General features: G+C 38.2%; 1 protein-coding gene across 4 annotated transcripts in view; it reads left to right on the top strand.

Annotated features, from left to right (window-relative positions):
* The window catches only part of grm7 (glutamate metabotropic receptor 7), a 293924-nt gene that overhangs the window by 240534 nt on the left and 28858 nt on the right, over positions 1 to 24532 (top strand). For all 4 annotated transcript variants that reach the window (XM_089118031.1, XM_089118019.1, XM_089118020.1 and 1 more), the window contains one exon: positions 8267 to 9202. In XM_089118031.1, the coding sequence (XP_088974157.1) occupies positions 8267 to 9202 (936 nt within the window). The remainder of the gene's footprint in view (positions 1 to 8266; positions 9203 to 24532) is intronic.

Genomic DNA, 24532 nt, shown 5'->3' with positions numbered 1-24532 from the left:
CGTTGTTGTTTTTTTACCACTGGGGGACTTTTTCAGTTGAACCCCCCAAAGTGTTAACACCATAGATTTCCGCAATAAGTGCTAGATATCTCGTGCAGGCTGCTGGCCAATGGAGGTCGACTTCTGCACCTGGCGGCCATCTTGTCACCGGCAGCTCGCTCACTCATAACATTGTGTTTCAATGGTACATGTACTTTTTAAATAACCATAACTTGCTCAATTTTCTGCCGATTTTCAAACGGTTTGGTTTGTTATAAACGTCGGAGATGTAGTTATGACACTGCATACTTATGAATAATAAGTGTATATACATAATCGTCCAGAATTATAGCCACGTTAATAACGTTTGTAAGAACGTTAATCCGTCAAGATTTCAACGAGATAAGAGTATTTGTGTTCGTGCTGACCACTCATCTTACATCAGCTTGCCTGTGACAAGATGGCCGCCGGTGATGACGATAGAAACTCTGGTTAACACTGCCACAAAACATTGTTTGTTTAAGAGACCCAACCAGGCCAGCATAGCAACAGCGTCTCAACCAATAAGGTTGGTCTGACCAATGAAAGATGCGGGGGAGTGTTTATAAATAAGAAACCTATAATGAAACTTTTAAAAACTTTAAAACTGCAGGAATGTGTCTGTGCTCACTTTTAACTAACTCGGAAGCTACAACAGTCGCCAAAAACTTCAACTAAATTGGTTCAGGGATAAAAAAAAACAAACAAACAAAAGTCTGTTCCTGGTGGATTGCAGCCTTTTATTATTATGAATTTATTTTTTATCATCTTGTGTACTTTCTAAGCAGTTTACATTTAAAACGTGTAGCGAGACAGCTAATCAGTAAAATCTGGGAACCCGGTGGTGTGTATGCTTGGAAAAAGCGGAGGCAATCTGTCGCTGAGGGACAAGTAATTGACTTCTGTTGTACCAGTGTCAGTGCAGCTGTGGTTAGTTTGAGTTTCTCAATCTCTCAGCCGACATTTTCCCAATGAACCCTAATGGCCTTCCCTCATGAGTGCCTGCTAGCCACCAGCCCCGCAATGTTCGGCCGACTGCAAGCAATGATAGCAGATGATACAAGATCGGATTCGCCCAGAGGTAGAGATTGCTCTTTAAATAGAACTGTAGCTCTGCAAATCAAGTGTGGGGTCTTTGGCTTGTTCACTTGTAACTTTGTTTTTGGACCTTTTCTCGAACAAGAAAGGAGGCCCAGATTAAAGAACTCAAGCTAGCGGAAAAATAAATTACCGGTTGTCAGAGGAAGCTGGAAGCTCAGGTTTGAAAAGGGCTTTCGAAGTCGGGTTGAGGGTTGTAATGTATTCCTTTTTGTGCTTTGATTCAGGTTGTTTGACTGGAAAACAGCTTTAATGATAATGCTACGCCTTTCGGTACAGAAAACAACAACTCCCTCCCTGTTAGCGTGCTAGCGTGATGGCTCCAAGCTTTTCAGCTGTGAACTTTTCATTGTTGTACTTTCAAATTAGTTTACTTTTAGTTAGTTTCACACTTTCTTGCAGTCTGGGCAGTTTCCAGTTGTGACCTTTGCTGTTTTCTAAGGTGAGAGTGTTTCAAGTTTTCAAGTCTTGGGGCAACATATAGGCTGCATCTGAAATCGTATCCTTCACTACTACATACAGTAGTAGATGAAAAACAGTATGTCGGAATTCAGTAACTGAAAAATACCTGGAACACAATAGGTAACGCTTTACTTGAAGACTGGCATGATAACTTCATAATCATGACATGACACGTGAATATGAAGGAGGCTTTATTCATGTTTATGACAACTGTCATTAAGTGTCATTCAATTATGACATTTTGAATGCAAATATAACATTGTTTGAGATATGAAAACTTGGCGTTACCAGGACAACATATATTGTCGTAAATATGACATAGTAGATTAATTATCAAACTTAAGAAACCACTTAACTTTATGGGTTAACATTACATTAAAGTGTCATGTGGTTGGTATTGACATTGGCTGTCATGACAGCTGCCACCTGACAGTTTAATGTAATGTTAACCCATAAAACGAAGTGGTTTCTCAAGTTTGAGAATCTGCTATTTCATGTTTATGACAGGTTGTGTTGTCTTAGTAATGTCAAGTTGTCATGTCAAAGACAATGACAGGTTACGATGTATTGGTTTGACATCTTTGCAATGTCATATTTGCATTAAAAATGTCATACGTAATTAAGAGAATGACACTTAATGACAGTTGTCGTAAACATGCATGAAACCGTTTTCATATGCATGACGTGTGTCATGTCATGATCATGAAGGTGTCATGTCGGTTTAAACTTACTTTAAACTTTTCTAAACAGTATTTCTGAAATCATGTTATTTAGATTAGTTTTATCTTCATCACTAGCTTCAGTTGGTATTTTAAAACATATTTTCAACTTTCTTTTTAGTTTACTTCCCATTAAAAGGGTCATGAACTGGCTTTTTAAATTTTATTATATTGTTGTCTGAGGTCGACTTATGACGTTCGCTTGGTTTTTGCTTTCAAAAACAATTTTAAAATGAATAAGTAATAGGCTAATTTGTACCTTATTTTTGAGCCTAGCTGAAAAACGCTCGTTTTTTATGGGCGTGTCGCACTGAAGACTTGGAAGTAAACGCCCACTGCTGTGAGTGGATAACAGTTTGCATATTATAATGAGTTTCGACTCACCCGTCGATGCACTTTGGGGAAATTGTTTTGAAAACGTCCAATGTTGTAAAATGGCAACCGGAATGATTCGCCCGTACATGTTCGACCCAGAGTCCGTGTGTTGCAATATAGACGGCACAGCACCGTTCTTTACTCTTAATCGATCTGCAAATCCAGTGTTGTTTACAAAACAATCCTCAGTGAAATGAAGCGAACAGACGGACAATGTTTTACCTCATCAGCTGGAACGTCATTAAAAATAAAGTTTATCCATGCAGTCCTATTGGAATCCACAGGAAGCTCATGCAGCGACTGTCTTCTTCCACAACCAGGCGCTGCACAATATTCTGTATCGCTCGGTAGCTCGATCCGGTTTGTCATCACGAGGTAGTCATCTATGTTCTTTAGCTATGCGTGTAATGCGCGAATCGGTGGGCGGGGCTAACGGCCGTGTTGAAGTCGGCGTTTATCTTCTTCTGCGGGGGTGGTGTTTTATCCTCTTTGACGTCATAGTTCCCCACTTTGAAAAACGAGTCGCTTGCTGATTCTTGTGTCAATAAAAGCTTTTATTGGACTAACAAGGTTTTCAGTTCTGAATCTTACAGGATATTCTTATAATATGATGAACTCTTAGATGTCAAAAGCTCAAGGAAAATGTGAGATTTCTCAGTTCATCACCCCTTTAATTCTGATTTGGTTTAAGACGAGTTTTCAATCAATAGTTTCAGTTTAGGAAAACCCTGGCTCATAGGACTGTGTGGTATGGTAACGTAGGGAGTATTTCTCAGGTTGTTTTCTCAATTGTGACATCATCTGAGCGAGCGCTTCAATAATTTAGAGCAGCACTGCTGTCTCTGTTCTATCAGAGAGATATTTAGTGTTCTGGGTAAATAATTGATTCTGCTCGGACTGTTGCTGATCTCACGAGGGTGTGGATGTATGCGTTTTTCATCTTTGCATGTACGTGTCATTCTTTTGCCATCTGATATGCTAGCTTTTTTAAAGGGATGATTGATTGTGATTTCACTTTTTTCATTTTAAATAGTGTGAAATGTTGCTGCTGGTGCATGAACAGTATCTGCAAAGTTGCAGCGCTGAAAGTTCAATGTAAGCAGAGATATCGTCTTTTTAAATATCAGGAAGTTTAATGCCTACAAAAACGACTCGATTGGGACTACAACGGGTTTTAGACGTCACTAACCCACACATTTACATCAACCCTCCCTCCGGAATATGCAAAATAGGGCATGGCCATATTTCTGCTCTCGTCGAGTGTGTTGTGTTCACCCAGCTGTCAGGTCTTATGTGTTCGGGCTTCCCACGGACGCTGTACTTCGTCAACAATGGATACAATTTATGTTTGATTATGTTCCTGAAAATTAAAATTGTAATTTAGCTCTCTGAGCTGCGCATTTTACGAAAGACAGCTTCCACAATCGCCACAAATTCAATGCCGGATTCAACAAGAAACTGTTACTAAAACATTAAGCAGGTACAACTTTAAAACCAGAGGCAGCAGTTGTTGGGCCACAACCTGTAAGTAGGCTAAGACTTAATCATTTTAAATGTATTTGCATGTATAATTTCAGACGTAATGGTTTTCTCAAATACCAGCGCTAGGTTTATCACCACTAGACTACTAGTTATGCTATTTTGTGTCTACGACAAACGCGTACAAACATTTTGGACCTTAATTTTGTATATGTACTAATGTTGTAAATGTATTTTTCATGTGTATATACTTTTTGGTGTTATTTTTCGATTTGATCAAGAACGTAAACAAGTGCCAACGCTGTTTGTTTTTATAGTAGCCAGTTAGTTCTCTATGATATTTTGTGTAAGACAAACGTGTATAAAGTAAAAAATATAGGCAAATTACCGTTCAGAAACGTTTTGTAAGAGTCGTGTGTGGTGAGGTTCTGCTTGCCTCTCTTCATCGCCGCTTTCTGGGTCTGATTCACCCGTAAAGATAATGGGCGTGAAGTATCCGGACAACGTGCACTAGTTTAGCCAATCACAACACACCGGCCCAAACTAACCAATCAGAGCCCACTGCCTGTTTCTGAGGGAGTGGTTTCATAGACTCAGGAAGTCGACCAGTCGTTCAAATGACAGAGGAGAAAGCGGCTTACAATAAAGATGACATTTATGAAAAATAAGACTTTTTAAAAAAGAATGTTATATTGCACCCCATAAACACAATCATGGAAAGAAAAAAAAGCAGTAAACCACCCCTTTAACCCCTTACCTGTCACCCCCTTTTTCATAATTGACATTAAAATGCACTATACAAACTTAAATGGTTGTAATTCAAGAATGCTTTGTAATATATACCCAAGTTTGGTCTTGTTTTAAAGAAAACAATCAGCAGATTATTACTGAAGTGAAAGCACTTCAAAAAATTAAAGTATGAAAAAGTTATGGAAGTTATAATTTTACAAAATATATATATATTTTTTTTACTATAAAATGACTATAAAATGAAAGCTATATGTCTAACCAAGTTGTGTTCCAGATTTTGTTTAGGCGTTATACCAAAAAAAAAAGCCACCGGGTGCCATTGAATTCCATTGAATTTAATTGTATGCATTCTGCCATAACAAATTATTACATTTCTATCCAAATATCACTTCTGTCACTAAATATGGAACCTTGAGACTCAGACCTTTCGGACAATATGTGTTTTGTCAAGATTTGAAAAAGGTTTTGATAATAAATTATGAAAGATGATGCCCAAAAGGGGAGGGGCCTAATAAAAAATACCGTTTCTATGGTAACGCAACGTCCAATTTCAAAACGGTTTTCACCGGATAAATCCTGAGTTCGTAAGCTTTCAAATGATACTTAATTTATGATAACAACTAAAATATGTGATATAATAATAAAAAAAATAATATATATATATATATTATACTTTTTAGAGGACTTCTTATCTTACTTTTTAAAGTATAATTTTATGGGGTTTTTTTATTGACAAATACTAATTATGTTTTATTATGAACTTTTAGCACTAAAAACCAAAGTTTCAATTATTAAAAGTGTGTGCGTCGACTTTTTGTGACAAAGGTTTTTTGGAGGCGCACTCTTGTCATAAATTCATATATTACTGATCATTTATAATTTTTAAGAAAGAAACAGTGCTAAAATATCTATTTAGGAGTCTTAGACCTTTCCAACGATATATAGTTTGTCATGACTAGATTAGGATTTAATAGTAATATAGTGAAGTAAATTTAGATTGCCCGTATACGGGCGGAGCTAATGGGAATAGCACGATTTTTAGGCTCATCAAAATCTGCGTAATCTTTGCACACGTGTTTGATTGTGTGCCATTTAGAGTTGTAATTCACATACTAAGTCATGAATTAAAAAGGTGCCATTTCTTAAATTCTGAATCTATCCAACCCCGATGCCCGATATAGGATCACGGCATTGAGAGTCGAGTCAAAAAAAAAACAAAAAAAAAAAACACAACGACAGCAAGAAAGGAGATAAGATGGTGCAAGGAATATATAAGAGTCAGAGAGCATGAATAAGAAGAAAAGTCCTCTCATTCTTTCCCTCTCCACCCCGACCCCCAGATGGGTTTCAGTGGCTAAATTAACTGCGCTGTCTTTCTGCTTTTGTTTGGGCGACAGAATGCTCTCCATGTCCAATCAGCCTGGCTCTGGAGTGCGTCATCTGGATTGATGTGGCTTTTCATTACGGCGTCTCCAGGTGTCAGTCCAACATTGACATGGAAACAGCGAAATGCTCTCTGCTCCTGAAAGCAGACACGACCCAATAATAGCCATGTGTAATAGAATGTTACTCTGCTTCTAATTTCTCCTGGCTGTCCTCTGGTAAAGCCATCAATATCAAAGTTTGGGTGTTCATTCAAAGTTTTCATTCAAGCATAAACAAATTGCCGACACAATGCTCTTAAAGGGCCGGATCCCGCCTTAAAAGAAAACCTGGCCTCAAATTCATTTTTGGGTGAACTGTTCCTTTAAATGAACAATTCCTTGTAATCCTGTGTATTTGATTCTTTATTTTCATGCAGGCCTCTTGCTGAAAGTGAATTTTCTCCACCTGTAATCACCGCGAGGTTCACTCAGAGTTTTTAATGCTCTTTTATTTTGTTATGTGATTTATTCACGGCACGCATTCCAAAAAGCGGCATTTCCCACATTTCTCTCGCCGCCCTCTCATTGCCTGTTTTCATTAAGATGCACCCGTCTCCATGGTGATTGTTGCCATGAAGGGCTTAAAGAAATCATTGGTAATCACACTGCAATCAGCAATGTTTTGAATGAAAGGCATGAAATTCAAAGTGCATATTAAAGGAGGTATAAGGGAGTGGACGGAAAGCAATAAGCAGGCTCAAAATTATGCAGTTTTCTTTTCATCCTTGTGATCACACTTAAAAGTATTTACGCCCTTTAATGGGTGTATATAATTAACTTGTAAAGGTTCTGTTGCTCCTAAAGTATTATAATCTGAAATTGTAATATAAATTCCTTTTTAAATAAAAGAGCTTTACATGACTTTGAAATGCACTACCAGTCACTACACAGAGACTTTTACTTTTAGTTTAACTTAGTTGTATGTAGTTTTTTTTTTTTTTTTTTTTTTGTGGTTTATTTTATTTTGTGTTTTTGTTGATTTTGTTTTGTTTTGCATTTTCTTTTGTTGTGATATTTGTAGATTTTTTTTAGGGCTGTCAAACGATTCATCGCGATTAATCGCATCCGAAATAAAAGTTTATGTTTACATAATATATGTGGGTGCATGGTGCATAATTATTTTATATATTTAAATACACACTCATGCTTGTATATATTTAAGAAATGTTTTCATGTATATACTGTATATAGATTTATATTATATATATATATATATATATATATATATATATATATATTAGGGCTGTGCAAAAATTAATTGCGATTTATTGCATCCAAAATAAAATTCTGTGTTTACATAATATATGTGTGTGTAGTGTATATAATAATTTTGTATATATAAATACACACACATGCATGTATATATTTAAGAAAATGTGTTATTCATATATAAAATATTTATATTTATATAATATATATTATGTATATATATGTATATATATATATATATATATATACAGAATTTAAGCGCAATTCTAATAATTCTTAAATATATACATGCATGCATAGGTATTTTTTTTCTTAAATATACATGTATGTGTGTGTAATTATATATATATATATATATATATATATATATATATATATTTATACACAGTGCACCCACATATATTATGTAAACACATACTTTTACAAACTTTTATTTTGGATGCGATTAATTGCGATTAATCGTTTGACAGCCCTAATCTTTTCTTTTCTTTTCAAGAATTTAATTTGATTAGGATTTTTTACTTCTTTATTATGATATAAGAGCCGATGTATCACCCTGACATATTCACTTCATACAAAAAAAAAAACAATTTAAAATTCAGAAACTCAAGACTCAAGTGGTGTATTCAAGTCACAGTGTATGATTCATCCATTTCATTTCTAAAAAAGAAATCTAAACAAAAATGTTAATGTCATTGGCCAACATGCTGGTTTATCTCCATCTCTTTTTAGATCGATGACATGCAGTGGCCCAACGGTGAGATGGAGATACCCAGCTCGGTCTGCAGTCTGCCCTGTAAAACGGGTCAACGCAAGAAGATGGTGAAAGGCATGCCGTGCTGCTGGCACTGCGAGCCCTGCGACGGCTACCAGTACCAGTACGACGAGACTTCCTGCAAGCTGTGCTCGTACAACATGCGTCCCAACCCCAACCGGACGGCCTGCCAGCCCATCCCGATCGTCAAGCTGGAGTGGCATTCTCCCTGGTCCATCATTCCCGTCTTCCTGGCAATGCTCGGCATCATCGCCACCATCTTCGTCATGGCGACGTTCATCCGCTACAACGACACCCCGATCGTAAGAGCGTCCGGGAGGGAGCTTAGCTACGTTCTGCTGACCGGGATATTCCTGTGTTACATCATCACCTTTGTAATGATCGCCACGCCGGATGTGGCCGTTTGCTCCTTTAGACGGATCTTCCTTGGGTTGGGAATGTGTATCAGCTACGCCGCTCTGCTCACTAAGACCAATCGAATTTACCGGATCTTCGAGGAAGGGAAGAGGTCGGTTACTCCGCCTAAACTGATCAGCCCGACGTCCCAGTTAGCGATCACGTCTAGCCTCATCTCCTTCCAGCTCTTAGGGGTCCTCATATGGTTCGGAGTGGATCCCCCGAACACCATAGTCGATTACGACGAGCAGAAGACCATAAACCCCGACAAGGCCCGAGGGGTTCTCAAGTGTGACATTACAGACCTACAAATCATTTGCTCTCTCGGATACAGCATCTTGCTGATGGTAACATGTACGGTATATGCCATCAAGACGCGAGGCGTTCCGGAAAACTTCAACGAAGCCAAACCCATCGGCTTTACCATGTACACCACTTGCATCGTGTGGCTCGCCTTCATTCCCATTTTCTTTGGGACGGCGCAATCTGCAGAAAAGGTAAGGCTTGACTTCTACTTGTTTACGATGCGCATCAGTTTTTTCGTTTTCAACTAGTACTTCCGTTTTGCTTGTGTTTGTCGATATTTCTCCGAGAATTGGAATTCTTTCGTTATTTATTCTTCCTCAAGTCGTTCCAAACCCAAATGCATGTACTTAGAAAGTTCTCAGACAGTTTTTCCAGACAAGCTCCGGAACGATGGTCAAATCATAGAGTAGATCGCGTCCATCAACACCTCTAAAGCTTCACGTCAACTTTTCATGGGTTCGACATTTCATTTGGCAATGTTTGGCAGTTTAGTTTTCTATTCCTTGAATATTTGATGTTCGCGTTAGATTACTTGTGTGTAAGCAATGCTTCTATTCGCTCTTTCTGGACTATTTAACTCTACTTTTACACATACATTCACAAACTTCCCTAAGCCTTTCCTCCTGAATCCCTGGCACCATTTTTGTAGTGGTCAAATGGACAAGGGACGTTTACTTCAACAGACCCTCGACCGCTCGATTTTGACCAGTTCATAGACCAAAATCCAACATTGTTATGATGTAAACAGCAACTTGCAGTCTTCGCACTTGATTTACCCACAAGTTATCAAGGGCTTAGTGCGTTCCATTTAAACCCATTACAAGGTTTCGCCAGTAGTGGGCGCTTGTGCTATGTAAGCAATGACGCACATCCGAGTGAACAAGACAGAGGGAAGGGCATAAAAATGTGGACTTAAACTCATTATAAGATATGTAACTGCACTCCCTACCGTATAACATTGAAAATACAGATTGCCAAGAAAACTTGTCAATTTAATGTCTTTTTTTATTTGTAGTAGTTTTAGTTCTTCAACTTAAACTTTCAGTTAGTTACCTATACAAAAATTTCAATTGTTATTAATGTTTAACTTTTTCATTTATACTGAAAAAAATGGATGTTGGAAAGATTTTTCACTTAGAAATTGCTAGTAAATTTCACTAAGAATTACAAAGAAATGGCTAGTAACACATCAAATAAAACCGAGGTTACGTTAGGTTACCGATTCGTTTTAGTTAACAATGACAACAATGTTTAGTAGTAAATACTTTGTAGTAAGGCCGTGTGTCCACCAAAGCGTTTTTCCATGCGCCTGGCGTATGTTTTCAATTATATTCAATGGGAGTGCCGCGTTTTTTAAACGCCATGTGTGTAACGAGGCGCTGAGCGTTTTTGTTTTTTTTTTCACGCTGATACGCAGAGCGCCCAGCGTTTTTTACTGGTCACCGATAGTTGAAAAATTTTCAACGTTGGATAAAACGCAGCACTCATCACTGTCACTTTTTACCCACCCGTCCAATCACAGTGGAGGAGGGGCGGGACTAAACCATACTGACCAACTGTCACAGCATTCTTTCTGTCCAACGACATCAACCAGCAGAGCTAACCGAACAACATTGATGAAAAATACATTTTTAGTATGAAACAAATTATCGTCAAAATCAGTTTTAAGTAAACTGTGCTGCAAATATTCTGCATCATATCAACGAAACGTCTCAACGGAAAAAACGTTGAGCTGACAAAACGCTCTCAAGCGCCCAAAGCACGGCGTCTTTAGACCAGCAGAGCGTCTGGCGTTTTCAGCTGGCTAAAAACGCTTTGGTGGACACACGGCCTAAATATTTGGAGTAAATATTTTTATCTGATTTCATACAACAGTTCTCTCTGGATCTCGAATCTGATTGGCTGAGAGCTTTTTCCATCTTTTTGATACTCCCCCAGATACTTCACCTTTTGTATCTTGCAGCGACTGTCATGGCGGTCTAGCAAATCCACCATATTTAAAAAAAAAAAAAATACTACTGTTGTTGTTTCACAAAATGTAGTTTTAATATTTTTTTTTAGGCGAGAATGTAGTCATTTAGTTTAATGTAAAACAAATGATTCAAGTGATGAAGACATGGACAACGATGTGGTAAAGGATTTTTGGCCAGGCACCAAATAAAATTCCAAAAGGGAGTTCTGTCAGCCAATAGAATTGGTTTCCGTGAGGGATTGAATCTTGCACAATAACGTGAAGGTAAAATGAACTAAAGCAGCATTAATGTAGATCTTTTACTGGTAGGCATTTTTTTTCTTTGTAAAAATCTGATTTGCATCTTTTTAGTCAAGGCAATTGAAAGAATATTGGTGTGTAGTTGTCACCCCTTCTTTCATTTAGTTTTGGCCATTTTCCGGGGCGTGAATGTTTTACTCTCTATAATTCCCTTCAAGGCAGCTAAGAGTCAAACCCGGCACATGCATGGTTTTCCACTCAATTTCAAATCCATTTGCAGGCTGATGTTGCCGTAATGGCTCTATTTTGTAATACCTGTTTGCAAGCTGCAGGCAATCTAGACTCCGGCTTTTGTACCTCTAAGATCATCCATTTTTCATCCCTTCCCGAAGAAATGAAAAATTATATTTCATCACAGGGAGAGCGCTGCCATCTCGGGGAACAGAAGGGCAAAGAGGTATTAATAGCATAGTTAAGGATCAGAATCAATGTCCCACAACAATCTTTTAAAATATATTTATATAGCATAAGGACATTTGCTTATTATCTGCATATTAGACGGACGGCTCGGCATTTTTCTCCTCAGTGCCGGGACTGAAAAGCAATTACCGAAATAATAGAGCCAGCTGATTTGAGCCTGTACCAACGTCAGATATGATGACGGGCTCTGACACCAAAACATTCCTTTTTGTTAGAACCTTTTAATTAAGTTTCTAAGAAGACAGGGAATGCTGCTTTATGCCTTGATAAACCTGCTATAGAGCGCAACAGTTCTGGAAGTCCCATTCACCAGAGAGGAAATTAGTTTTAATAGTAAGAGTGAGTGGGTGAGCGAGTGAGTGAGGGAGTGAGTAGAATGAGTGAGCCCGACGTCCCAGTTAGAGATCACGTCTAGTGGTGATCACGAACACCATAGTCGATTATGACGAGCAGAAGACCATAAACCCACTAAACCACGACAAGACCCACTCATTCAAAGACTGAGTGGGTAGAATAAGTGAGTAGAATGAGTGAGTTAGTGAGTGAGTAGAATTAGTGGGTAGAATGAGTGAGTAGAATGAGTTAGTGAGTGAGTAGAATGAGTGGGTAAATTGAGTGGGTAGAATGAGTGAGAAGAATGAGTGAGTTAGTGAGTAGAAAGAGTGAGTAGAAAGAGTGAGTTGAATGAGTGAGTAGAAAAGAGTGGGTAGAAAGAGTGAGTAGAAAGAGTGTGTAAAAAGAGGGTAGAATGAGTGGGTAGAAAGAGTTAGTAGAATGACTGAGTAGAATGAGTGAGTAGAATGAGTGGGTAGAAAGAGTGAGTAGAAAGAGTGTGTAAAAAGAGGGTAGAATGAGTGGGTAGAAAGAGTTAGTAGAATGACTGAGTAGAATGAGTGGGAAGAATGAGTGAGTAGAAAGAGTGGGTAGAAAGAGTGTGTAGAATGAGTGGGTATAAAGAGTGAGTAGAATGAGTGAGTAGAATGAGTGAGTAGAATGAGTGGGAAGAATGAGTGAGTAGAAAGAGTGGGTAGAAAGAGTGTGTAGAATGAGTGGGTATAAAGAGTGAGTAGAATGAGTGGGAAGAATGAGTGAGTAGAATGAGTGAGTAGAATGAGTGAGTAGAATGAGTGTGTAAAAAGAGGGTAGAATGAGTGGGTAGAAAGAGTGAGTAGAATGACTGAGTAGAATGACTGAGTAGAATGAGTGGGAAGAATGAGTGAGTAGAAAGAGTGAGTAGAATGAGTGGGAAGAAAGAGTGGGAAGAATGAGTGAGTAGAAAGAGTGAGTAGAATGAGTGGGTAGAATGAGTGAGTAGAATGAGTGGGAAGAATGAGTGAGTAGAAAGAGTGAGTAGAATGAGTGAGTAGAAAGACTGAGTAGAATGAGTGGGTAGAATGAGTGAGTAGAAAGAGTGAGTAGAATGAGTGAGTAGAAAGAGTGAGTAGAAAGAGTGAGTAGAAAGAGTGAGTAGAAAGAGTGAGTAGAATGAGTGGGTAGAAAGTCTGAGTAGAATGAGTGAGTTAGTGATTAGAATGAGTGAATAGACTCAGTGAGTAGAAAGAGTGAGTAGAATGAGTGAGTCAGTGAATGAGTAAAATAAGTGAGTAGAATGAGTGAGTGAGTAGATTGAGTTTGTGATTGAGTAGAATGAGTGAGTGAGTTAGTGAGCGAGTTGAATGAGTGAGAACGAGTTTGTGATTGAGTAGAATGAGTGAGTGAGTGAGTAAAATAAGTGAGTTAGTTAATCAAAGCATTGCATGATCTTGCTCCTGAATATATAAAGGACATGATAAGCCCGTATCAGTCTCAACGTCATCTAGTCATGTCAACGGACATTTTTAGAAAGGACTTAAAGACTTATTTATTTCATCAAGCTTTTGGTATTTGAGTAGGTCTGAGAACTGTGAGTGATTTGTGGTTTGATTATCTGGGTGTCATGTCTTTTTTCAATTGTATGTCTCTGTGTATTATTTATTGCCTGTGTACAGCACTTTGGTCCATTTTAATGGTTTTGAAAGTGCTTTTATAAATAAAAGTTGAGTTGAGTGAGTATAATGAGTTTGTGGTTGAGTAGAATGAGTGAGTGAGTAGAATGAGTGGGTATAATTTGTGATTTTACAGAAAATGAATGAGAAAACACTGCTGAAAGCAAGGCCATGCAGTCACTGTTGCTCTCTGTCGCCGAATCAAATACTCTTTGTCGCCGTATCACTGAACCAATTCACCCCATTTCTCTTGATCACTTAATTCACAAGCCTCATTATGCTTAACCCCACAAGAGGACGTGGCTTTTCAAATGCAAATGAGTCTGGAATCTGTGAAGAGAAGAGAAATAGCTGTGGATTCCCATGACTATTACCTGAACCTGGTCAGGGGACACAGGAGATGATGTACAATCCTGAGAGGCGAACGGCGGGCTCATTAGAGGAGAAACAGGCTCATCTGCAGGCCTGACGTCAGCGGGCCGTCCCAGCTGAGAGGAGCTGTGACACGCTGGCCTTTGCTGCTTGTCATTACTTACCTGGCTAGAGTCGTGCGGAATACAAATGAAGCTCTTCCGCTGTGGCAGAGACGCGGGCGCTGTGAAGTGTGTGTATGTGTATGTGTGTATAGGCGCGTGTGAATGCGGGAAGAGCCGAATTTCAGGCACAAAGCGAACGGGTTTTTTGTGTAAGCAAGTCTTCCCAGATCTCACCTAAATGAAAATAATGTCTTGACTCTGCATGCGTGTGCAGACGCTGTGTTCGCTGTAGTAGTGAAAGTAAGGCACTTAGGATTTTTTTTCAAGCCTGTTTTCATCTTAAGAACTAGCACAGATACAGCACAGATCTGTGTGTGGATCAGATCAGAATACACAACGGTGAAGTATTTCTACATATATGCAGTTTGTGTGTGTGTCAGTGTATGTGTGTTTACCGTCTGCGGTATCACGCCTCTCGAACGTGCCATCAGTGTGTGTTTTTCTGCTTTCTCTATGAGTGATAGGTTTGCTTTCTGCACACATCGCAAAAGAAAAAGGTCTCAGCTCAAGGCTTATCTATTACATATGGCGAATTCACACCACAGTAATCTTTAAAAGATATCTAGCGTGGGCAAAATGATCTTATTGAGCAGGGTGGAACCGCAGATGAATTGGTCACATGGAATCTGCTGTGGTGTTATGGTCTATTATGATGGATTACGGTACGATTTTTTTGGGTGCAGACTTCATTTTGGACTGTTGAAACTGAAAATCACAGTGAATCACATGAAGAAATATGAGAAAATTCAGTTCATGAGGATTATTTAAGGACTATTTGAGGTTGCTGATAAGAGTGATATTTTTAATGAGAATTGAGCACGTTTCTCTCATTACTGTAATACAGTTGTAATGTTAATCCACTGATTACTTGAAGTGCAAGTTTTACTGAAAAATGATTAAAACATGACATAAACCGGAGACTTCAACTTGACTTGAACGGAACATGACAAAACTCACCAACAGCGGGTTACAAAGACAACGACAAAGCTATATGCTCAAGATCTAATGACTTTACAAGACATGTTTGACAGTAATTAAACAATGAACCAGAACAAACATATGATGCAAAGGAAGCACATGCCAAGATTACATGAGGGACAAGGGAATAATATGACATGACAAGATACATGACTATCATTCTAAATAATGGATAATAATATCCTAAATAATATCCTTCATGGATATCCTTCAAAATAAAAGACATGAACATATACCCGACAACAATGAAGAAAAATGCTATATTTATCAGTCTTTTGTGATTGGTCTACTCTGCTCTGATTGGTCAGGTGGCCCAGACTGTTATGATTGGTCTACTCTGCTCTGATTGGTCAGATGGCCCAGTCTGTTGTGATTGGTCTACTCTGCTGTGATTGGTCAGATGACCCAGTCTGTTGTGATTGGTCTACTCTGCTCTGATTGGTCAGATGACCCAGTCTGTTGTGATTGGTCTACTCTGTTATGATTGGTCTAATCTGTGCTGTGATTGGTCAGATGGCCCAGACTATTGTAATTGGTCCACTCTGCTGTGATTGGTCAGATGACCCAGTCTGTTGTGATTGGTCTACTCTGCTGTGATTGGTCAGATGACCCAGTCTGTTGTGATTGGTCTACTCTGCTCTTATTGGTCAGATGACCCAGTCTTTTGTGATTGGCTTTCTCTGCTCTGATTGGTCAGATGGCTCAGTCTGTTGTGATTGGTTTTCTCTGCTCTGATTGGTCAGATGACCCAGTCTGTTGTGATTGGTCTACTCTGCTCTTATTGTTCAGATGACCCAGTCTGTTGTGATTGGTCGACTCTGCTCTGATTGGTCCGATGGCCCAATCTGTTGTGATTCGTCTACTCTGCTCTGATTGTAAAATATGAACATATAAAAATATGTTCTTCTTTTTTCTGGCTGTTGACAGTATTTTCTATAAAAAGATAATAAAAAGTGATAAGACATCCAATACCTTTCACTCAAAATATATTTGGCTTTATCCATTGTTCAGATTTCTGTTTCTGGAAATTCATGCATTTTTGTGCATATTTATTTAGATAATGCTATATGCATCATAACATTTCAGAAAAACTTACTTTAATATAAAACAATTCTCTTGATGCACTGGGATTTAATCACCAGGGTCAGTTATGGCGGTATCTCTTAGTTAACATTTTACCCTATTCTCCTGTGGTGTCTTGTCTTAATACAACATTTAATATTTAATTTAATTACCTCAATATTATCACAATACAAAAAATAAATAAATAAAATAAAATATGATTACAATTTTTTTTTTCTACTATGAATGATATCGCTGAAAGGTAAAAACAACAAAAACTGTCCAGTGTAGGTCACTCGACCTTCATCCCTGTGAATCAGTAACAAAAAAAATTCTCTGAAGAAAACTCTTCCAAGTCATCTTCAAACAAGCCCTGACTCTTTTTTCCATTGAAAATTCTCCCTTCAAGTCACAAAGGCTTTGCCTGTTTTGAAGCCGAGCAGCTTTTTGTGCATACATCTGCAGATTTTATGTTAACATCTGTAATGCTGTAGGCCTTTCCTGCTCGTATATAAGGTCTGAGAAGTGAGAGAAGCATGTCTCTTATCGGCATTGTTAATGTCATCAAGAAAATTACTAACAAAAGTTATAAATTCAAACATGCTGCTGAGACAACAATCCATTAGTAATGTGTTCTGGAAGATGAAAAATGCATAAAGAATTGATTCTAAATCACATCTTGCAGTAAAGGCATGATAGGAAGGCAGAACTGATTGTTGTTTTTTATATGTGTAATAAACTTCTGGGGTCAAGTGAAGCACACAAGACTTGATTCAATTCCTAAAGATATCTACTTGTGCAATTTTCAGTTCCATATTGGAGTGTGAAGTTTCAGTCATTTGTAGTGGACTTGAGTACCATATGGATGAATATTCAATGATGAAGAGAGCCATCTCATGAATATTCGATAAGGTTGCTTTTTTTTTGCTCCATTGAAATATCTTTGGGCACTGCAATTTGCCACAGACAGCATCAGTTAATGCTGATCGGGACTGACAGTGGGTGTTTCCTTGATGATTTGCTGCAATATGCAAAGTAAGGAGCCAAGGTCTGTAAGGGCAAATCGAAACCCAACCTCAAAATAAAAATGGCCAACACGTCTACCAAAACATCCACTTCCATGTTTCTTTCATAACGAATGCTTTCGACAAATGCAGTGCAAACAAATAATTGGCTTTACCTTCAGAAATTTTGATTTACAATCTCAAAAGGTCTAGGGGTGTATACCCAGACAGCAAACTGACATTGAATCAACGTGGAAACGACGTCTCTCATGACATTGAAACAACGTTGATTTGCTCATCGAATTAACGTTGAACCAACGCCAGACGCGGCATTCTTCAAAGCTAAATGAAATCGAAAATTGGTTTGCTTTCATAACGTTGAAACAACGCGTTGATTTCAAGTTGATTTTCGGTTAGTTTTGAAAGAATGACGCGTCTGTCGTTGGTTCAACGTTAATTCGATGAGCAAAACAATGTCAGATCAACGTTGTTTCGATGTCATATTTCCACGTTGATTCAATGTCAGTTTGCTATCTGGGTATATATGTATATATAGTATAAGTAAAATATTAGTAAAATATATAAGTAAAAATTAAATGCAAATGAATCTGTAAAATTCAAATAAATAAATAGGTAGCAGTTTCGAGTTTTATTTTTAAATAATACCTTCGGTAACAGCCTTGAATATTTTAGCCATATATATATATATATTAATCTTAATAAAATATATTTATTAGGTAACAGGACTGAATGGGTGTGTTTGAAAAAATCTACTTCAAATTGTCTAATATCTTTTTGTTCTAATCTGTTATTAAAGAATGGGGAAATTAATGGAAGTTTTCCTAGTTATTAAAATGATATTTCTCTTTACCTCAGTCGCTGGGGTAAGACAAGGTTGGTGTTTTATAGATCACCCCATCTTGATATGTCACCCCCTGGGGAAGCCCTTGAGCATCTGTCAGACCCGGAGCGCGTGTGAATCCGAATAGCACACTGTGTTACGGTTAAAATGTGACCCAGTGGTCAGATTACAGCTGTGTTCTGCCTGATGTAGCATCACTGTTTATTAACCCTCTTGCTTTCTCCTCCCGCCCTTGTTTTCTCCATGACACTGTGTGCCCAGATGCTTTTTACATGAGACTAATAGGCAGGCTATATTTGACCAGACCATTAATCATAGCGGCGGCTAGGGATACTGTCAATGGGTCCTAGGCTCTAAATGGTAAATTATCTTATCTCTCCACAGGCTAACCAAACAGAAGGGATATTTATAGACGCTCTCTTGGACAGGTATGATGTTTTACATAACCCAATGAAACCGGCTGTCTGTGATTTATTTTTAAAAGGTTAATATATAAATATAAAAGCTAGAGCGCCATGACGTACATCTGTTAGACGGGAATTGCACTTGGATATATTCGGCATAGGCTTCAGCTTTATACATGTAAATATACAAGTACCACACATTTATATATATATATATATATATATATATATATTAAATTAAATTCAAATTAAATTTGTAAACATGACATTTCAATAGAATAGTCAAAATATGTTTAGCTTAAAATTTAGCTTGCTAACCTTTTCTGTGATAATGCAAATAATAAAACATAAATTATAATCTTTATAACAGTTTTTTTTCTTTCCTCCCATAAATCACGTTATGCCAAAACAAGCTGCAAGAAGCAATTATGAAAACTTTATTCTTGTAGGATAATGTATACTAGTGAATCGTTCACAATAGCAGCAGGAACATGGATTAAGAAAGTAAGTCGTTTTATTTTCATGTTCATTTTAAACAATACTTTTGGTTCATTGCCAATTACAGTTAGAAAACCGTAATTGTGCTATAATGAGACACCTCTCTGCTTCTCAAATTATCCAGACTTGGCAATTACACAATAATCATACTCATTTTGGTACACCAGACACCAAGGCATCAAAAAAAAAAAAAAAAAATACACTCGTGTCATTGCTGAGGTTGTGGTTTCCCTCTCGATGTGAGCAGAATGAATCAGTCTGGGTGCAACATGATGACTTAAGAAAACCAAAATCCATCTATGCCTACTTTTGGACCACAATCTTTAGGATGTTATGTACACTCTAAAAAATGCTGGGTTGTTTCAACCCAAATTTGGGTCAAATATGGGCAAACCCAAATGTTGGGTTAAAAATGCAATAAAACATTTTACAGTAGAACGTGAAAGTTGAAGTTGGGTTGAACCCAACATTTGGGGTTGTCCATATCTGACCCAAATTTGTGTTGGAAACAACCCAGAATTTTTTAGAGTGTAGCTCATGCTAGAGAGCGAATGCAATGAACATCCTGTAAACAGTCCATTAAGGGCTAATGTCCACTTAAATTACAGTTGTATCAGTGAGTGAGTGTTAGCCATGCTTCAGGTAGTCAGTAGTATTAGTTTATAGTGCTTTGAGCAGCGTCGTCTGAAATGGCACATTTATAAAAATGTAACGTGCATGACATGAAACTGTGCCTCTTTTGTCAGAATGGTGAAGCTTTCAGTCAGCGGTACAGAGACTCTAATTTGTGGTTGATAATTACAGCCTGTTAGAAGTTGAGTGTCATTTGTATCACAGTTACAATGAGCCAAGTCCAGTTGTTTACAAAGTGTTTCAAAAAGCACAAAGTGCTCCAGACTTATATATTCTTGTTTGTATGTAGCAGCTTGTTTGTTTGTTTGTTTATATTCATTCTTCAACTTCAGACACTTGTATATCTAGATGGATGGATGGATTCATTGATTGATTGATTGATTGATTGGTTTTGTGTGTTTGTTTATCTTGCTGAATGTTTTATTCTTCAAATTCAGACACTTAGTATGTCCCGATGGATGGATGAATGGATGAATTAATGATGGGTGGATTGTATGGATGGATGGATGGATGGGTGGATTGGATGGAGGGAGGGAGGGATGGATGGATGAATCAGTGGATTGGATGGATGGATGGATGGATGGATGGGTGGATTGGATGGATGGATTGATTGATTGATTGATTGATTGATTGATTGATTGATTGATTTTGTGTGTTTGTTTATCTTGCTGAATGTTTTATTCTTCAAATTCAGACACTTAGTATGTCCCAATGGATGGATTAAATGGATGGATGGATGAATAGATGGATTAATAGATGGGTGGATTGGAGGGATGGATGGATGAATGGATGGATGAATCGGTGGATTGGATGGATGGATAGATGGGTGGATTGGAGGGATGGATGGATGAATGATGGATGAATCGGTGGATGGATGGATGGATAGATGGGTGGATTGGAGGGATGGATGGATGAATGGATGGATGAATCGGTGGATTGGATGGATGAGTGGATGGATGGATAGATAGATGGGTGGATTGGATGGATGAATGAATTGTTGGATTGGATGGGTTGATGGATGGATGGGTGGATTGAATGGATGGAGGGAGGGAGGGAGGGAGGGAGGGAGGGAGGGAGGGACGGATGGATGGATAGATAGGTGGATTGAATGGATGGATGGAGGGAGGGATGGATGGATGATAAATCAGTGGATTGGATGGATGGGTGGATTGGATGGATGGATGGAGGGAGGGATGGATGGATGGATGGATGGATGGATAGATAGGTGGATTGAATGGATGGAGGGAGGGATGGATGGATGGATGGATAAATCAGTGGATTGGATGGATGGAGAGAGGGAGGGAGGGATGGATGGATGAATCAGTGGATTGGATGGATGTAGGGAGGGATGGGTGGATGAATGGGTGGATTTGATGGATGGATGGGTGGGTGGGTGAATTGGATGAATTGGGTGGATGGGTGAATTGGGTAGATGGATGGATGGATGGATGGATGGATTGCATTGGATGGATAAAAGGTTGGATTGGATGGATGATGGATAGATGGATGGATGGATTGATTGGATTGGATGTATGGATGAGTGGATTGGATTGATGATGGATGGATGAATGAATCGGTGGATTGTATGGGATGGATGGATGGATTGGATTGTTTTACCCTAGTCCCGGATCTAAAGTTTCACTCTAAAACTATAAAAAATAACCATAAAAATATGAATTTCAATGTTTAAAACTATTATGATCTAAACAAAGAATGAAAGAAATAATTTAGATTTTTTTCCTCAAAAAAAAAATTCAAACAATAAACATGTATAATTTCAATTACATCAAACAAGTTTGCCCAAATAATACTTTTGCAACATTGAGATGAAATGAGCCGTGTGTGTAAAGAAAACAAAATAAAAAAAAATGGCTGAATTCTCCTGAAAACTCACCAGCTGGCTCTTAAAATCTTCTCCCTGCATTTCGTAAAATGCATTGTTACCCCTGCCTTGCGTGAAGAACGTCTTATATGTAAACAATCTGTCTTGTTTGCGAGCCGGCGTCTGCAGGCAAGCAGTGAAGCTAAGCAGCTAAGTTTAATGGGGCGTCCCTCAGGGCTCCGTGTCTGTCACTTTACACTTTTTGAATGTGCGGTAATGGCAGTCTCACACTTTCCCTTACTAAAAACGACTAAAAGCTCACCACTACAACCTTTGTGAGTGGTTTGTGTGGCAGAATCTGTTCTTAAGGGGTTTGCCGTGGCAGTACAAAACTCTTTGACATTGCTGTAGAAGAGGGATCCTCGTCAATCTCGCTATTTTATATGACTGTCTCCATGGCAACAGCATGAAGGGCGGGAGGGAAATTTATGAATGTTTGATATTTACTGAAGGTTTGATGGTGGACTGAAAAGTATTACATGAAATCGAGGAGCAGTTCAGAGGAAATGAGTCTGAAACAGTATTGCATTTGAATTGTTTACTTACCATCATTGAATAGATGGATGTGATGCCCTAAAAAAAGATTTCAGCCTCTCCATGTTCCCATTTATTTTCATTTTTTTTGGAAACAGAACTCTTTGACTCTCTGGAAATCGGAGAGAGGACCTTAGAGAGCGTCTCCGCTGGAGTGTGACCCAAATTCATTAGCCGCACGTTGCCTCCATTAGCTTCCCTCGCTCGCGAGCATGTTTAAAGCAGAAGCCGTTCAAGCCCGACTATTCGGATATTTGCATGAACGTGCAACATGTTAAGGAAGCTGCTATCAGCATTTTTCTCTGCAGCTAAATATTGAATACACTTTTTTTTTCCCCAGGGTATTTGTTTTGAACACTGTAGCTCAACTGCTATTATGCTAGCGGTAGCAAGGATTGATTCCAAGGGAACTTTAGGAAACGATGTGTAAATGAAAATCGCAGTGGTTGAGGAGTAACTAGCTTAAAGTAACAATGCAAAATAGCTTAGCTCAGGTGTTTTTTTTTTTAATTGCATAGCTTTTAAACTATAACTACTTTTACGACAAATTTTTACGACATTGAACTGAGGCAATAATCACACGCTCGTCTTAAAGCAGTAGTTCACTTTTAAAGAAAAGTTTTGCTGATCATTTACTCACCCCCATGTCATCCAAGATGTCCATGTCATTCTTTCTTCAGTCAAAAAGAAATTAAGGTTTTTGATGAAAACATTCCAGGATTTTTCTCCATATAATGGACTTCAATGGGAACCAAACGGTTCAAGGTCCAAAAGACAGTTTCAGTGCAAACTGCAAACTGTTTAAAGGGCTTTAAACGATTCCAGGCGATGAATACGGCTCTTATCAAGCGAAACGATCGCTCATTTAAAAAAAGTTTAACAAAGTTTAAGTTTTATAAGCTCACATGGTCGCCTTGCTCTGTTAGGGTTAGGGTTTGGGTGTGATTTGCGTTCGTGACTCTCCTGTTCGAACTCTTTTCCTGAGACAACTCATTCATTTCGTTCGTTGAATGAACCAAATGACACAAAAAAGATTTGTTCATTTTCATGAACGAATTCGAACAGGAGAGTCACAAACATGTATCACAGAATAGAGCATGGCGACCATTTGAGCTTATAAAACTTAAACTTTATTTTTTTTTTTTTAAATGAGCTTTATAAGACCCTTATTCATCGTCTGGAATCGTTTAAAGCCCTTTAAACAGTTTGCAGTTTGCACTGAAAGTGTCTTTTGGACCTTGAATCGTTTGGTTCCCATTGAAGTCCATTATATGGAGAAAAATCCTGGAATGTTTTCATCAAAATTTCTTTTTAACTGAAGAAAGAAAGACATGGACATCTTGGATGACATGGGGGTGAGTAAATTATCAGCAAAAGTTTTTTTTTTTTTTTAAAGTGAACTACTCCTTTAAGTATCCACAGGCCACTTTTCGTCCAGTTGATGAACAATAAAAATCAGAATCGAGCATTTAAACTGCAGCTTATAATAATATAAATCATTATTATAACATTTTTAACAAATTTTTATTTATTATTATAAAACATGTTTTTGAAAGCAGCTTCCTCAACACTGGACTCTATCCACCGATGCCAGCACCTTTTAAACATACTCGACACAATGGCGATGTTCCCTGCACTCATGAAACACAGAAATGTTGCTCGCTCACAAGAAAACATCAAGGAGGAACCGAGCAAAGCTAGAGGAGCTCGTTCGGGGTTGATCTTTCTTCCTTTGAGTCTTTTTTCTCCTCTTGAAGTGTAGTTCCCCAGCCTGGCCCAGTGAAGCCTTGCACAGCGCAGGAGAACAGCAACTGAAGGGTTCAGACAGTGAGTGTTTAGCTCAAGGAGGCCTTGGGGGTGTTTTTCATCAGCCGCTGCGAGCGCGGGACACCAGCACACAGATTAGAGACGCTGATAGAGTCTTGTGTGGGATTTCACTGATGAGGGCTTGAGACTGAGGCACTTCAGTGACGCTCCGGGCCGATGCCGAATGCGGAGACGGAGAGGATGAACATGTGATCTGAACAGCTGGATATTGTATTTTAAGTTGTGAAAACAATTGCTTGTTGACATGGGCGGATATTGAGGGAGGGACCCGGCCCGTATCATGTTGGAGAATCTTTTGACAATTAGGCTACTAGAAATCACCCAGAACACCAGAGCAACTGCATATTAATGCATTAAAAACACTCGGAATACATTTTCCATTATTATTATTATTATTATTAACAGCATCAGATAACTCGAAAGCAGTCTGCACTGTTTATAATAATGTTAATAATAATAATAATAGTCGTTGTCTAATACTACTACTACTAATAATAATAATATTGCTGTTGTTATTGATAATAATGATAAAAACATTGTCCAAATAATAATTGTTATTAATAATAATAATGATATTTTTATTATTATTGTTGTTGTAGTTGTGTTTATTGCTGCACTCTTAAT

This window comes from Pimephales promelas, chromosome 2, assembly GCF_988280905.1.
Source record: "Pimephales promelas chromosome 2, fPimPro1.hap1.1, whole genome shotgun sequence".
NCBI lineage: Eukaryota > Metazoa > Chordata > Actinopteri > Cypriniformes > Leuciscidae > Pimephales > Pimephales promelas.
Note: the sequence above shows the minus strand (reverse complement) of the source record. Positions and strands in the feature narration are given on the sequence as shown.